Source organism: Eleutherodactylus coqui, chromosome 10, assembly GCF_035609145.1.
Source record: "Eleutherodactylus coqui strain aEleCoq1 chromosome 10, aEleCoq1.hap1, whole genome shotgun sequence".
Lineage (NCBI taxonomy): Eukaryota > Metazoa > Chordata > Amphibia > Anura > Eleutherodactylidae > Eleutherodactylus > Eleutherodactylus coqui.
In genome coordinates this window covers 116,413,634-116,431,592 of record NC_089846.1, presented here as the reverse complement: position 1 = coordinate 116,431,592, position 17,959 = coordinate 116,413,634, and the positions used below count along the sequence as shown (strand labels likewise).

Below are 17,959 nucleotides of genomic sequence, written 5' to 3'. Positions count from 1 at the left end.
TCGCAGCGGGGAGGGGGAAAAAACTGGGGCGGGGTCGAACGCTGTGTAATGCTCGCTCGAGTAGCGAGCACCATCGAGTATGCTAATACTCGAAGGAGCATCCAGCTCGGCAGAGTACGTTCGCTCAGATCTAGTCTATAGTAACATCCATGCTGGTTTAGAGCAGAGAAAGATTTACTGTTAGTATTGCTGGTGGTCTAGGGCAGAGAAAAGCTTAGTTACATCTCTGGTGTCCAATGGGTTGTACCCCCCTCCAGGCTTCAGCAATGCCCCTTAAAAATGTCATAAAAATGGTCAAAAATACTTGTTGAACACAGAATCCTCCTTATACCCATATATCTGCCCCCTTTCTCCCGCAGACCTCTCTCCAGAACCTCCTCCCCTAAACTACAGATGTAGCAAAGTTTAATTTGACTGCGCTCCTTTAATGTGATGTTATCCTATCTTAAGCTATTCAAAAGCTATTGTTCTGTTTTCTCATGACCCTGCGTATCCCCACATAATGTACTGCATCTGACTGCATACCCACGCAGGCGGTCATGCGCAGTACATCTTTTTTTTTGGTTTATATTTCTGGCACCGTCACTTAGTGATGACGCGGATACCAGCAGTCCATACACAAGGTAATTGCATATGGGCTGTAGGTATATCCATGGCCATAGAGAACAGTGGGCTCTATGTCGCGCATTTTGCGGTAAAATCGAGCATGCTGCATTCTCTTTTCCTTGACCGGATTACGCAATTCCGAAGTGCTAATGTGAGTGGAACTGCACAATCCAATGCATTTGATTTGATCTGTGTATTACTGGGGATCAAACACTTGCGGAATCCACAATTCCTATCCGATCGTGTGAGACCGGCCTAATACAGCAATAGCCATTTTAAAGCAACTGAAAGGGCAAAAAAAACTATGGCACAAAAAAGTTCTTAACTATTGATGAGCAAACATGCTCGGTTCAGGCAGATACTCGAGCGAGCACCGCTCTTCTCGAATATCTGCATACTCGTCCGAGCCAATGCGGGGGGCGGCGGGGGTGAGAGAAAGAGAGAGATCTCACTCACCCCCCGACTCCCCCCTGCTCTCCCCCGCTGCCCCCCGCCGGTTTTCCCCGCATTTGCTCGAACGAGTATGCAGATACTCGAGAAGTGCGATGCTCGCTCGAGTATCTGCTTTAACCGAGCATGCTCACTCATCTCTATTCTTAACACATTAAGAGTCATTTTCAGCCTTAACACAGACATGGCGGAGTTTAGTTTAATACAACCATTTGAGATGATTGTGTTATCTGATTTTTACAAAGGACTCCAGGTGATTCAGGTGAACCTTCAAAATTACTTCAAAATTACCAACTGTCATATATTACAGTAAGCATGTAACAGGGTTTTAATGGGCTGCTTTCTGATAGACATCTGATTTTGTTCGGAAGTATATTTCCCATGGGCCTTTGTGATTTAATGGGTTTTGGATCTCCGCTTTTATCTACAGAACCGTTACCCCAGTATTGCCATCCGTATTGACAGTGTATCTACCGGCCATATGGGCTTTGTTATCTGATAAGAAAATGTCTAATTGATTTAATTGTGTAACTGTTACTTTAAATATTTGTGCCCCCAGGTGCTGGGGGAAGTGAATAGTGGATACTAGGTAAGCCCTAGGACAAGAATTTTGCAAAATGCTTTTCCATTGTGGTCTTGAAGAGGAGAGAGAAGCTGCTGAGCCTTATGGTCCTCCCCTCAGTAAGTCTACAAAAGTCTCTACAGTAGAACTCCTCTGCCGGGGGGGGGGGGGGGGGGGGTCAGGATGGATGGATGGATGGATAGATAGATAGATAGATAGATAGACAGACAGACAGACAGACAGACAGGTGGATATGAGAAAGACGGATATGAGATAGATAGGAGATAGATAGATAGATTGATATGAGATAGATAGATAGACTGATATGAGATAGATAAATAGAGATATGAGATAGAGACATATGAGATAGAGAGATAGATGTTAAATATATATTAGATACATATGGGATAGATAGCTATGAGATACATATGAGAGAGATAGATATATTCATATGAGATAGATTGATAGATAGATATGAGAGATAGAAAGATAGAAACAGATACCCTGTTTCCCTGAAAATAAGACACACCCTGAAAATTAGACACTGCACGATTTTCCAGAATTTTTGAGGATGCAAAATTATTTTTCAGGCTTTTTGAGGATGCTTGAAATATAAGCCCTACTCCAAAATTAAGCCCTGCTAACAGTTAATTAAAAAAGTCAATTTAAATAGTGTCCAGGCAGTTGTACATGTAAAAAAAGTTAAACCTTTTTGAACAAAAATTAATATGACACTGTCTTATTTTCGGGAAAACACAGTAGATTGTCTCTGTAGATATATTAGCAATGTATGTAGGGGAAATATCTCCCTAATATGGCATCCAAGACAGCATTTTTCTTCCATTTTATATATGAATCAGAGAAAAGACCTCTGTATGCCTCAGGAGCCAAGACTAGCAGCACACAGAACCTATGTATAAAAGTTTGTGCATCCCCAGTGCACCAACAATGCAGACCAATAGAACTTACTGTCCAAACTGCAGGCGGTAACTTATAGAGCACGAGCAGCTGAGCGGATTAATATATAGCTATATGGGGAAAGGTGCCATATTACGCGTGTGTTATCCTTTTATCTCTCTGCTTATTCGGAACTGAACAGTCCAATGGGCGGTCCTATCAGTGATTGACAACTCTGTATGTACACTCATACACAGACAGCCATCAATCACTGATGGGACCGCCCATTGGACTGTTCAGCTCAGAATGCACAGAGATATAAATGAATACAATATACTGAAACGTTCTGCATAAAACTCAGCTCAGCGTCTCCTGCTCTATTATATGATGCCGGCAGTTTGAACAGCATGTTCGAGCTGACAGATTCCCTTTAATGATCCCTCCATCCCTATGTCCCTCTGATTGTATTAACCACTAGGCACAAAGACATTATTGAAACCTTTGAACTCTTTATTGTGATGCTATTGAATATCCAAATGCCCTGTTACCTCCACAGATCGAATAGATATCAGGTAGCGATTAGACTAACGAATTAATGTCAAAGATCAAAACTTCAAAAACTTTCCGGAAAAAAAGAGTTTGCTGTAATTTCTCTGGGAGTACAATGTAATGACCCATATTTTTCAGCCGTCATCATTAAACAATTCTGCTCTTCCTGCTGGTTTGTTCTGACAGATGCAAGTGCAAAGATACTAACACTTGACCAACACATGTCTTGTCTGGTGCCACAGGCAAAACTGTGTTACGGACTCCCTGTAGAAGTGCTAATTTGCCAGGGCAGACCCTGTACAAAACAGCCTACGGCTTGCAAATACAATGCTGACTTTTTCAGCTGTGAACCAGATTCTCTAGACACAAGAAATGACAAGTCCTTACAGTCCTAAATGGAAATTCAGAAAAAATGTCAGCTGGAAATTGTCACTTGTCTCTGACTTCTAACCCATTTACTGCTAAAAGGATTCAAATATAATCCCCGGTCTGCGCTTAACAGACCTCTCCTGGAATAGGAGGAATACGGCCTGTTATTAATGAAGAGTTTGATATGTTTATAACCTGAAAGGTTCAAAAATGCATTAGGGGAAAAGTAACAGAATTATTCCCTTAACCCCTTAAGGACTGGGCTGTTTCGTACCTTTAGGACGAGACACTTTTTAGGGATTTTACCCATGTGGTGGTTTTACTACCCTATTTTTTTTTCCTTTAGCTATCAAAATTATTTTTGCTGTGTTTTTTTGTTTTTTTTCTGTGACATATAGAGCTATTTTTTAAAATATCTTTTTCACTGACTTTTCCCCCCCGTTTTTTAGTTTTATTGGGCGAAAAAACTAAAAAAAATGATTTTACATTTATAGTTTTTTGTTTTTTTTAATTAGTATATTTACACTAAAATAAAGTATGGGAACGGATTCCTCATTTTGTTTCGGACGTTTTGATATATAATATGTGTGGTTTTGGATTGCAGGGCGCTTATAGCGACGTTTTTGGTTGGCGTCGGTGTTGGGTTATTTTCTTTCTTTTGTATGTATTGTTGTTGTTTTATTCTGTAATTTTGTTTTACGTATGTATGTAATTATGTTTTTTACTATCTATGTCCCCCATGACGTCATGTAAGACCTCTGGGGGACATTCATATGTTTTTTTTTTTCTTTGACACCCACTGTAGCTGGGCATCCATAGGAGCCCCAGTTACAGGGGAAAGCAACCCCTATAGTGACATTAGTTAAAGGGGTTGTCCCGCGAAAGCAAGTGGGGGTATACACTTCTGTATGGCCATATTAATGCACTTTGTAATGTACATCGTGCATTAATTATGAGCCATACAGAAGTTATTCACTTACCTGTTCCGTTGCTAGCATCCTCGTCTCCATGGTGCCGTCTAATTTTCGGCGTCTAATCTCCAGATTAGACGCGCTTGCGCAGTCCGGTCTTCTTCTTTTCTCAATGGGGCCGCTCGTGCCGGAGAGCGGCTCCTTGTAGCTCCGCCCCGTCACGTGCCGATTCCAGCCAATCAGGAGGCTGGAATCGGCAATGGACCGCACAGAAGCCCTGCGGTCCACCGAGGGAGAAGATCCCGGCGGCCATCTTCAGCAGGTAAGTAAGAAGTCACCGGAGCGCGGGGATTCAGGTAAGCACTGTGCGGTTTTCTTGTTTAACCCCTGCATCGGGTTTGTCTCGCGCCGAACGGGGGGGCTATTGAAAAAAAAAAAACCCGTTTCGGCGCGGGACAACCCCTTTAATTGCAGAGCTGCCTAGGGTCTAGTATGACCCTCTAGCTCTGCTGTAGCAGAGAACCCCGGAGGTCACATGACCCACCCAGCTACTGAAGTGAAAGTTACACTGTACTTTCACTCTCTAGTACACGGTGCTCATTGAGCACTGTGTACTCAGGGAAGCAGAAGGCAGAAAGGGTTAAATACCCTTCTGGCCTTCTCCTCCAGGTTATCAGCTGTCACTAACAGCTGATAACCTGTCTCTGATTGATTGCAGAGACAGGAGACAAAGCGCCGCTGTAATTTTACATATGGCAGTGCTTTAAGCCCAGGACCAGGCAACGTAAATTTACAGTGTGTGCTCCTAAATAGGTTAAAGGGCCACTCCAGTGAAAACAAATTTTTCCATCTCCGCCCTCTTCATCTAATTGCCTGCCACACTCTTGACATCTCCTATGTATATTGCAGTCACTTTTATGCAGTGCAGCCTCCTCTATCTGACTGTTCCTTCACATGAGCGCATATCGGCCAGCTATTTCACAGCTGGCCGATATACATTGTGGTCTGATGCATTGGATTCCAATGCATCAGCTCACATGGGCGTATTTGCGAGACGTAAAAACGCCCGGACGGCCAATATAGCACCGGGCGTTTTTACGTCTAGCCCAAAACATAGTTCTGGAACTATGTTTGGGCCGGAAAATGTCGGGCCGCTGCATGGGTTCCTATGGCTGCTAAACTACCTCCCTCTGTTCTCCTCCCCTTCCCTGTGCAGGCTTACCTCTCCTCCCCGCTTGGTCTCTGCAATAGGAGGGGGCGGAGCTAAGCACTGATCCGCCCAGCCTCCTCCCTTTAATGGCTATGGACAAGGGACGTGGCGTGGGCGGAGGTAAGTGCCCACCTTGTCCCCGCCACTTGTTCATAGTCATCAATGGAAGGAGGTGGGGCAGACCAGCGCTTAGCTCCACCCCCATCCCAACCCCTCCCATTGCACAGACCGAGCAGGGAGGAAGATAGGTAAGCCTGCGATGGGGAGGGAGGGATTATGGGCGATGTCCTGGTGAGGTCGGTGCATTTGCGCCGGCCTCACCAGGCCATATGAATGGGCGCACAAATGTTTGATTTGTGCGCCCGTTCATCAGTTTTTTCGACCCCAATTTAGCGTATATGGGACGGCTGTTTTCACAGCCGGCCGATATGTGCTCGTGTGAAAGGAGCCTGATACTGATCAAGCACCATCTTGATGCTGAGATTTCTACCTGCCCACTTTCTCCATTCTCTGCTAACACTCCCATGATGCATCAGCACAACATCACATCGCCAGCTAGAGCCAGTACCATCTCTGCCGGCTTGGAGGACACTGTCATTACCTTCTGGGTTCTGTATTCACCTATATAAGCTGCAGACTATAATTCTATACTCATTAGGGTGAGCTGTGATCTTCTTCATTACCACTGTGTGATCAGCAGTAACTGTAATATGAGTTTCTCTCACCCCTATGAAGAGCTTGCGTGGTAGAGTCCATGTAATGTCATTACACAGGAATTCTTCTGTTTTGGGAGAATATAATGGCAAGTAATTCTTAGGTGGTCCGCATGAGATCACATTACCCAAATGAGGAGAAAGACTCCTGGAAATTTCAGATAGGAAAACTAAACAAGGTAATACAAGCTCACTTGTATATATGAGGGGGGGAGGGGGGGAATACACAATGAATGAAAAAGTAAATTCACCAGAGTGGCTCTTTAATCCTCTTTTACATACCCACATATTAGTGCTGTATAATTTTTCACAATATGTTTTTGTAAATTGCTAGAATCTGCTTTTCAAACTTTGGAAATACCCATGCATCCAGAAGAAAATACATGTAAATATACGACACATACTTAGGATCATGTCTGGGATAAAAGAAGTGAGGGTGAGACCATGGGATTATGGTCATATATCTAAAACATACTTCCCAAATGATAAGTAAAGCAAGGCTAAAATCTGATGCTGCACCTCTACTATATATACCTCTGACTGCGGGAACCATGTGGAAAGCAAGAGGTTAAAGGGGTTTTGTGAGACTTTCAAAAAGTAAAGTTGCTAAGAGCAGGGAATGAAACATGAAAAACTATACAGTACTCACTGGTTACATGCCCAACTGATACACAAAGCCGCACCAGTCCCCATCGCTCAGGTCCCAGAGGCTCATGTGTAATTCATTGCATTGCATTCAGTACCAATAATGTGCAAACAAAGACTTCTTAATTACAATCACATACTCAAACACTTTTGATAACATTTACGGTGGCTTCACATGGGCATGTTGCAAAATAGGCTTTCCCCTGCGCAGCGAATGAAGATACTTTTCACGTGTGCGTGTACAAATTCTGTGCATATTGAGCTATGATTGACCCCCTACAGTATTTTTGCAAATTTTTGGGAAGAGCACAATGTTCCTCAGATGTGTAGCTGTATTACCATGCAATTTGGGTGGTTTTGGCTGCATTAAGGACCTTCTGGAGGGCAAATTAGTGAATCAGATTTTTTACTCCCGTTGACTTTAATGGGTGTCTCAATCGGCATTTCTGATTCACAATGATTTTTGTAAAATTGTCCCGATACCGACATAAACTGATTAATTGCTCATCACTACAAGTCAGTTCCAAAAGACCTGATTGGTGGTCAATTGGCCAAAACTGCTCCTGGCGCTTTCACCTTGGTTCTTTAAAACCCAACCCCTTGCTGACATCTTCAACATCTCCACTTATCTGGAATTAGGTGTATGTGCAGAGATTTGCCCTGCTATGGGCATTGGCTTCTTTAACATCACTGTGCATATGCCTAATTCCAGATGTGTGTCATAAGCAGAAGCTAGAGATGTCAGGCTACGATAGTGATTACCGGCTGGGGACTCGGCGGCGCTGATCCCAGTTGCACACACTGTCGTCAGTGTGTGCACCGGGATCCTCCTCCCCTGACCTCTCCCTCTCCTCGTTGGTTCCACTCGAGGAGAAGAGAAGGCAGGAGGAAGAGTCCGGGCACACACACTGACATCAGTGTCTGCACCCTGGATCAGCACCAAGAAGAAGAAGAGGAGCGGTGCTGACTACAAGGAGGTGGTGAGTGTATGGGTTGGGGGTGCTATTACTACTGGGGCTACTATGGGGTTAATATTACTACTGGGGCTAATGAGGGGGTTAATAGTAGTACTGAGGCTACTGAGAGGGTAATATTACTAGTGGGGCTAATATTAGTACTAGGGCTACTGTGAGGTTAATATTACTACTGGGGATACTGAGGGGGTTAATACTACTGGAGCTATTTAATGAGTTACTATTACTACTGGGGCTACTGAGGGGGTTAATATTACTACTAGGATTACTGAGGGGGTTAATATTACTACTGAGGCTACTGCGGGAATAATATTACTTGGGTTTCTGAGAGGTTAATATTGCTACTGGGGCTACTGAGGGAGTTAATATTTTCTACTAGGGCTGAGGGGGTTAATATTACTACTAGGGGCTTCTAAGAAGGGTTAATATTACTGCTCGGGCTACTGAGGGAGGTAATATAACTACTGGGGCTTCTGAGGGGGTTAATATTACTATTGGGCTACTGTGGCGTTAATATTACTTCTGCGGCTACTGTTGAGTTAATATTGCTACTGAGGGGGTTATCATCATCACTGGGGCCAATGTGGGGGCCACTATTGTTACTGAGGCCACTGTGGAGGACACTATTACTACTGAGGCCACCGTGGGGTTAATATTACCACTGAGCCCACTGTGGGGGTCACTATTGTTACTGGGGCTACTGTGGGGGACACTATTACTCCTGGGGCTATTGTGAGGGTCACTTCCCACTGAGGCCTCTGTGGGGGTCACCATTACTACTGGTGCTAATATTGGGGGCACTATTACTACTGGGGCCACTCTGCACGTGGCAGCATACCTCAAGCTAACTTAGGCTAAGTTTAAATGTGGTGGAAATGCTGTGGAACGTCCCAGCGGAAATTTCCATGGGAAATTCCGCAGCATTTCCACTTTTAAAAAAAAGTGGTGCGGATTTTGACTAGAAATCAACCACATATCTGCAGCTGATTTAATTCTATGCGGCGCTCTCCCTCACCTCTTCCGTAGGGTTCCTGGGCCCAGCGGCCTTGTCAAGTATGGCGGCACTGTTTGAGTGTGGCCACTACAGGCCACTGGGAGGTAGAACTTGGGGTGCGCTGTCAGTAGTACCCTAATGGGTAGCGCCACATAGTATGTAATCAGCTGCGGATACACAACTGATTTCCAGTGCTTCAGCTAGGCAAAAAAAAACCAAAACACAGCAATCCTCCCAATCTATTTTGAAGTGACCCTGTCCTTTTTCTAAGAAATACAGATTGTGTCAGATGCACCAATATCCTCCTAAATCAGGTCAGGCCACCATATGCAAAGCCAGTGAAGGAGCCTAAAACCTTCAACTCCATAGGAATCCAGTAGCTCAAGCTTGAGGAAGGCCGAAATGTTGCTGCTATTTTTGTGTGATGGGAGAATAAAACTACTATTTTACTGCACCCCTACATGCTGCCTGTCCTTTTTATAATGACGGAGGTAAAAATCATGATAAATCGTGATAAGCCCCGCCCCCTTTAATATTGGCCCTTTGCTATGAATAAGTGGGTTTTGGGTTGCCGTTTTGACACTCAGTCTCTAAGAGGTCCGCCATCACTGTCCCAGGCTCTCTCTAGTGGCAGCTACAGTCAGCTAGAATTTTATCATTTAACACTGTCTATGCTGGCATTTGGTTCTCTGTTTCAGAAAAACAAAGTTCCAATCATCATTATAAAGTTATATTAAGAAAATAAACATCGTGAATGCTGAAATTTAAATAACATGATGTTAAAATGTGAGCAGACAGAGGAACTATGCCTGCAACCATGTACCTGGACCATTGCGTGGGGTGGAACCTGTGGACTGGGAACCCTCCATCATGGAGCTGGAAGCCATTATGGCAATGAAACAACTAACCAAAAATAAGGTGGATAACATAGCAGCAGAGCTATTGCTGCCAGTACCAGTGAACATCATCACCACGCTGTGCCAGGCAGTATGGGCATCTACACAATGGTCACAGGACTGGAAAATATCTGTCTTCATCCCTCTGCAAAAAAAAAGGCGACTCCCAGAATCGCTCCAACTACCGAACAATAGCCCTCATTCCACATGCAAACAAGATCCCTCTCCAGATTATACAGGAAAGCCTGAGATCAGTAGCTGAAGCAGCACTCCCAGATGCGCAGGCAGAATTCCGGCGAAGACGTGGAACCTGCCACCATATTGCAAACCTGTGATGGACTTCGACCATGGAAAAGGCTCGAGAATAACAAAAGAATATCTCTGTGTGCTTCATCGGCTACATCAAGGCCTTTGACTGCGTCAACCATGACAAGCTATGGCACATCCTACAAGACCTGGGTGTATCGGCACATCTAATCAAGCTGATAAAATCACTTTATACTGATCAGGAAGCCCCTGTGAGAACACAGTATGGGGGCCACAGATTGGTTTGAGATCGACAAAGTCATCTGAGGGGGCTGCATCCTCTCACTCTTCTTGTTTAACCTATATGTGGAAGTGATCATGCGGAAAATGGACCTAAAATAATTGAAAACTGGAGTGAAAATATGTGGCAGAAACGTCAACGATCTCCATTATGCGGATGACATAACTCTGCATGCAGAAACAGAAGCAGGTCTGAAAGAGCTGATATGTAAGATCAAAACGGAAAGTGAAAAAATGGGCTTCTATCTGAATGTAAAGAAGACAAAAATTATGATGACTGCAAGAAATGGTCAAATTCAAATAAAAATCGATAAGGAGGCCATAGAATGTCTGTAAGACTTCATCTTACTTGGTTCAAAAATTGACCAGGATGGAGAATCTATGCCAGAGATAAAACGTAGGATAGCACTGGAGTGAAGCACGATGTTAGCATTGGGGCAAATTGCAATGCTAATGCAGCAGCCCACACCAAGGAGGGATTAAGCAGCGAGGGAAACTAAGATGGAAGTCATGGTGGCTCTGCTGCTCCTCTTGGAGGGGTAGTGAATATGGTCTTGACATGGTGCTACACAGTGGCAGTAAATTTTGGCAGTTCTCACTGTGTGCTGCCCCTGGGGTCGAGCAGGGTAAGTTGGTGATACCTCAGTGGGGCACTACCCGCGGAGTCGGGTAGGGGAAGATGTTATGTTGCTGTGATGCCAGTCAGTTTATGGGTAGGGACTAGAGATGAGCGAACGTACTTGTAATGAGTACTTACGCACCCGAGTACCGCCATTTTTGAGTACTTCAGTACTCGGGCGTAAAGATTCGGGGGGCGGGGAGAGGCGCGGCGGTGCGGGGGGGGAGCAGCGGGGAACAGGGGGGAGCCCTCTCTCTCTCCCTCTCCCCCCCACTCCCCACTGCTACCCCCCGTGCCGCCACGGCGCCCCCCGAATCTTTACGCGCGAGTACTGCTGTACTCGAAAATGGCGGTGCTCGGGTGCGTAAGTACTCGTAACGAGTACGTTCACTCATCTCTAGTAGGGACCCGTTCTGAACAAAAAAGCATAAATACAAAAAGTGGAGAAGTAAGCAAAAATGGGGGTAGTAGTCCTTGCATGGAGTGTATAGTGTGATACCTCAGTGCGGATGTTACAGATGGTGTAAATGGTGGGAAGTTACTCCAGGAAGCAGGATTTAGCTGGTAAAACACTTCAACACTTCATTGGCAGGGAGAGTGTTCTTTACTTGGCAGAAGTTATACAACTTGAATTAGTTACTTGAAACGCGGTGCATGCACAGCCATAAACATAAAGAAAACCATCTACGATTATACACAGGGAAAAACAGATTTAATACACAAGGATGAATGTCTAATCACATGCAGCGTGTTACGCATACGCCCACGGGCACAAGCCACTCTCACACAGGCGTGGTTTTTTTTAACAACGTTTAGCGGGTGTTTCAAACGGCCGCTAAATCGCTGTATGAACCTCCATTGATTTCAATAGGGCTTCTCAGATGGGTTTTTTAGCACAGCATTTTTAGCTGGCGCTAAATCTATGGCTGTCTGTTCTATTTTAGTGCGTTGCTGCGCTTCATTGCAATGATGGGGTGCGTTAAAAACTTGACCGCATCTAAAAACTCAGTTCTAAAAAGCTGTAAAACACCATAATTAATAACCTGTGTCAGAATGGCCTTACTCTCCAGGAGCTGCGTAACTTACTCCAATCTGACAACACCATAGAGATAATGTTGGCAGTGCAGCTCAACAGTATCAATAAGATTAAACTAAAATTCGGATAGTTGGATAAACTTCTCTGCCCCTGGGCCCTTCAGCACTATGTCTCCTTAGGTTACTACTACTATGTGTTTTACTATAACTGTAGGAGTCTAAACAAGCCACAAGATGCTCCTACACTTCTTATTCCGAGTTTTGTCTCGAGGACAGATGAGTGGAAGCGCATCGTCCTCTTGGTTTTCTGTTTCAGTTTTCTACTCTTTGATACTTGCTAGCCATGGGTATTGTTTGGTTTTACTTTATATTATGTTTCTTACTTTGTTTATCTCTAAGTACAAGTTACTTTTCTCTTTACACAACTTTCCTTCCAGATAGTCTTTTCCTATCATTACTATTAATAATATTTAATAATATGGTTTCTGACACAGTTTGGAAAATATTTAAGAAAAGCTGAAATAAGAAAATATGAACAAAGCCTTAAAGGGGTTGTCCCGCGAAAGCAAGTGGGGTTATACACTTCTGTATGGCCATATTAATGCACTTTGTAATGTACATTGTGCATTAAATATTGGCCATACAGAAGTTATTCACTTACCTGTTCCGTTGCTAGCGTCCTCGTCTCCATGGTGCCGTCTAATTTTCAGCGTCTAATCGCCCGATTAGACGCGCTTGCGCAGTCCGGTCTTCTGCTTTTCTCAATGGGGCCGCTCGTGCCGGAGAGCGGCTCCTCGTAGCTCCGCCCCGTCACGTGTGCCGATTCCAGCCAATCAGGAGGCTGGAATCGGCAATGGACCGCACAGAAGAGCTGCGGTCCACCAAAGGGAGAAGATCCCGGCGGCCATCTTCACCAGGTAAGTAAGAAGTCACCGGAGCGCGGGGATTCAGGTAAGCACTCTCCGGTTTTTATTTTTAACCCCTGCATCGGGTTTGTCTCGCGCCGAACGGGGGGGGGGCTATTGAAAAAAAAAAAACCCGTTTCGGCGCAGGACAACCCCTTTAATTATTTGCTAATGTTATTGGCCTATATATATATATATATATATATATATATATATATATATATATATATATATACACATATTTTTATATATATATTTTTTTTTATACATATTATTTATATATATATATATGTATATTTTGTTTTTATTTAAACTAAGGTAATTTTGAATAAAAACACAGAAAACATAACATCAATGAATAAATTAATAAAGCTCTGTTCTTGCTAATTGCAGTCAACCCCGTCAGTATGTAGGAGGGAGCATATTAGAAGTCATTGCAAAGTACAAGTCAATGCAGCTGTTATTTAATATATTCCTTTTAATCTTCCGGCATAAAACAGAAATGCAAACATTGCATATACTGTATTTAATATGCAGCTTAACCAATTAGCATTAACAGCCTCTGCCACTAAGCAAAGCCATATCCTTAAACGACTGCTACAATATACTCAAGCATTATAAATGGGAAGTAGCAAATTGATTTGCATGTAATAACAGTGGCAATAAACCTTCCTTGCTACGTGCAATTTTTCCCATCTGTTAATGGAGTGGAAGTTTAGAAGCTATTATTCCCAGAAGGGGACTTACCCAGCTGGACATCTATAACACTTGGCTGGTTCTCCACAGGGAACAATGGTTTAGGAGGCTTCGCTGTGAGTAAAGCTAGAAAAGAGAACGGGAGAATGTAATGGAAGTCGGAGACAAATTGCAGCATAGGAAACATTCTATCATGCAAGGCATTTAATTTTGCTACACTTGATACAGTGTAAACATCATCATAAAGTGTGCTATCTGTACAGAATATATTTAACAGTTCAATTTCAATTTCTATGAATTATTATAGATGGCTTTTCTATGACAGGGACATTTTCTATACGCTATAAATTGCGGCAAATAGTACCGTAGGTCAAAAGTCATCCCCCCACAGTGTAATTCAGCAAAGCCTTAAAATTATAGTCAAGTAGCATCCTGATACTAAAAATGTTTAAGAGGAATGGCATCTGTAAATTTTGGGGGGCTATTAGTATCAGCACGTTGGATCTTCATGATTTACAGTGGAATCGGCTTAAAGTATTAAAACAGTTTTCAAACCAGTCTTCTATTCACAGACAAAGAATAGAGTTCAAGGCGCCTTGACTGCATTATTGTTTGACTTGTCTTATTTGATGCTTATGCATCACTCTCACACTTAGGGTGCGTTCACACGAACGTATATCGGCTCGGTTTTCACGCCGAGCCGATATACGTTGTCCTCATGTGCGGGGGGGGGGAGGGATGGAAGAGCCCAGGAGCAGGAACTCAGCTCCCGCCCCCTCTCTGCCTCCTCTCCACCCCTCTGCACTATTTACAATTGGGAGAGGCGGAACTGGGGCGGGGCCAATTCCCAGATCTTAGCCCCACCCCCGTTCCGCCTCCTCTCATTGCAAATAGTGCAGAGGGGCGGAGAGGAGGCAGAGAGGGGGCGGGATCTCAGTTCCTGCTCCTGGGCTCTTCCATCCTCCCCCCCCCCTGCACATGAGGACAATGTATATCGGCTCGGCGTGAAAACCGAGCCGATATACGTTCGTGTGAATGCACCCTAAGTGTCATATGTCATTTGCTTTTCTCAGGATGGTAATTCTTTAACACTATTCCTAAAGTGGCTCAACGGTAAAAATATACAGTAGATATACCAAGAAATCTACTTCTATCACGATTTATTCTTTTTTCCTTCCGATGTTGCCCATTTAGCTCCTCACTCTTGTTCTTGTATCCAGGCAGTACAGAAATGAATACAGTCTTTTTATTACCTATAGATTAATTAGTCACTAAGTCATCTGGACTTTATACTGCAGGTATATAGAGTCTCCGCTTTCGTAGGGTCGACGTTTTAATACATTGGGGGAAGTGATGAGTAAACTTTTCAAAACTTTGGTTCAGCTAGTTTGTCATATTTGGGCAAGAAGTTTGATTCGGTCTGCAATAGTTTGAAATGGTCTGTATCCCTAAAATTAGGGCATAACACTGTCTTGGGGACATAAAAGCCCTATACAACACTCTTTTGTGACCTATGATTGCATCTAAGTATTTGGGAGCTATTTGTAAGGCACAGTTGAAGAAGAAAAAAAGGAAGAGGGAGAAGAAAAAAAAGGAAGAGGGAGAAGAAAAAAAAGGAAGAGGGAGAAGAAAAAAAAGGAAGAGGGAGAAGAAAAAAAAAGGAAGAGGGAGAAGAAAAAAAAAGGAAGAGGGAGAAGAAAAAAAAGGAAGAGGGAGAAGAAAAAAAAGGAAGAGGGAGAAGAAAAAAAAGGAAGAGGGAGAAGAAAAAAAAGGAAGAGGGAGAAGAAAAAAAAGGAAGAGGGAGAAGAAAAAAAAGGAAGAGGGAGAAGAAAAAAAAGGAAGAGGGAGAAGAAAAAAAAGGAAGAGGGAGAAGAAAAAAAAGGAAGAGGGAGAAGAAAAAAAAGGAAGAGGGAGAAGAAAAAAAAGGAAGAGGGAGAAGAAAAAAAAGGAAGAGGGAGAAGAAAAAAAAGGAAGAGGGAGAAGAAAAAAAAGGAAGAGGGAGAAGAAAAAAAGGAAGAGGGAGAAGAAAAAAAGGAAGAGAGAGAAGAAAAAAGGAAGAGGGAGAAAAAAAAGGAAAAGAAAGAAGCTGGAGAAGGAAAAAATAATGAAGAAGGAAAAATAAGAATGAAGAAGGAGAAGGAAAAAAAGAAGAATGAAGGAATAGAAAGAAAAAAGGAAAAAAACAAATTTTCCTTCTTTTTTTCTTCCTTTTCCTTCTTGTATAAAGAAAAAATGGAAGGAATTAGAAGAGTTTCAGTGGGTTCTGCCAAGATGAACTGCGTGAGGTTCAGGTTAGCAGCAAATCAAACTTTTAACAAAGTTCGTTCAGAAACATGGTTCCTTTTTTTCGGTTCACTCAACACTAATTGGGAGGGATTTACTAAACTAAGTGCACCAGAAATCTAGCTCAGTTTGAGCCAAAAAACTGTCATGCATGTCTTACACCACATTTATTATGCGTTTTAGACACTTCCCACGCTTTGTTCGACAAGGCTATGGTTTTGTAGGAAAGGGCATAACCTGTGTTAAATGGGGCATTATATAAATGTGAAAACATACGCCTAAGTTGTGCCAAAATGAACTGTCAAAATAGTGGAGCAAACAAAGCCAACCAATAAGGTGATGTAAAGTTAGACAAAAGTGTCTAAAGACACACACCATATTTATCATCCAGCATGAGTCACTGTGATAAATATGGTGCATTTTTGTTCTGCCTGGCTGAGTTTACAGCATCTAACTATTAGAAAACTTACTAGGATTTACTAATCCAGTCTAACAATAAATTCACTTTGCCACAAAGTGTGCTAATTTTCACCAATGCTCATTATTCCTTGCCTCAAAATCTTAAGAATAGGTTAAAGTCTCCAAGGATCTTATAAAGATTTTCATCATGTCTGATCTAATTTTTGTTCACCCCTTGTTAAGCACTGACAAAGATAATTATTGTTACTTTCACAATTCCAACCAAGTATTGTTTGAAGCAGTCACCAATGTCAATTTCAGTGGCAAACAGTAACATAAGGAAAAAAAGCCTCACGTGTATTGGTGTGTGTTGCAGACAGGTAACAGAGGCATTCTGACTAAGGGCATTTTGACATGGCAGCCCTCCTCCATTCAGATTAAACAGGCAGTCGTTCATTGAGGAAAGACTACCTATTTATATGGGGTGACAGTTGTTTGGTTTTTAGGTGAGCTGAAAACTAAGTGACTCCGAAAAGTAAGCAATTTTCACTCACTTTCCATGTCGGGTCCTGTGTTTAAATGGGGTAAAAGTTACCTATAATCACTCTTTTGAGTGATTACACAGGAAACTGCCGACCCATGTAAAAGTAGCCTTATTCAAGACATTTACTTGAAGATTTGTTTCCCCTTTTCTTGCTATGATGAGCAATGCAAGGCAATGACAGTAAATAAGCAGGTAAATAAAGAAAAGTATAAAAATATAGGACAATGCTCTTTACCCAATGGTGTGTAGAAGGTGGCATCAACCAGTTTGGGCTACAAAACTGCCACAACTTGATTTGCATGATGGCTCACTAATTACCTTGTACTGGGTATATACTGTAGATTCAACAGTTCAGCTACTTTACATTTTCCATTGAATTAGGCAGAATTTTGAGCTAGATTATAACCCCATAAGCCAAGGCAGGGAGAGTGAATAGAGATGAGCGAATATACTCGCTATGGGCAATAACTCGATCGAGCATTGCCCTTAGCGAGTACCTGCCCGCTCAAGAGAAAAGGTTCGGCTGCCGGCGAATGACAAGGTGGCAGTAAGGATAAAACCGTATGTTGACATAAAATCTAGGCCTATTTACATAAATCTCTAATTGCAAAAATTCCAATATAATATTACAAAAGGCACCTGCTATAGGATCTTCACAAGAGTGACAGCAAAAGGACCCACAATTTAATACCTGTCACAAGGTCCCAATAACAGTGACAGCCACTGAGAGCTGTTCTACTGCCGCTGTGGTTATGGGTTTATGTATGTCATTGGTTCGCCACTAGTATTGAGCAAATTGAACCAGGAGAAACCATTTTTGAGTCCACTTTTCTGCCAGTTTGGTTCCTTATGAACCTGAAGTAAAGTTCTACCCGAAACAGGGTGCTACTGGTTCGGTTCACTCAACATTACTCCTGAACACTGGTGTAGAACATTGTCTGAAAGCCATAAAAACTCTGTAGAACACCGAGCTTTTATGGCTCTTAGACAGTGTTATACACCAGCTTTAGGTCTTTGGGTGAACCTCTGGTTCGGTTCAAACTGATTTGGACCAAACTTAACTTATGGCAAGTTTGATGAACCAAACTTTTCAAAAGTTGACTTATCACTATTTACCACCCATATAATATAGTATTTGTTTTTTTTTCAAATCAGA

The 17,959-nt window shown here is 42.8% G+C and overlaps 1 protein-coding gene across 1 annotated transcript in view; it reads right to left on the bottom strand.

Moving 5' to 3' along the window:
- The window catches only part of IL1RAPL2 (interleukin 1 receptor accessory protein like 2), an 824,602-nt gene that overhangs the window by 266,885 nt on the left and 539,758 nt on the right, over nt 1-17,959 (bottom strand). Inside the window, exon 6 of the mRNA XM_066582114.1 lies at nt 13,629-13,703. Within this exon, the coding sequence (XP_066438211.1) occupies nt 13,629-13,703 (75 nt within the window). The remainder of the gene's footprint in view (nt 1-13,628; nt 13,704-17,959) is intronic.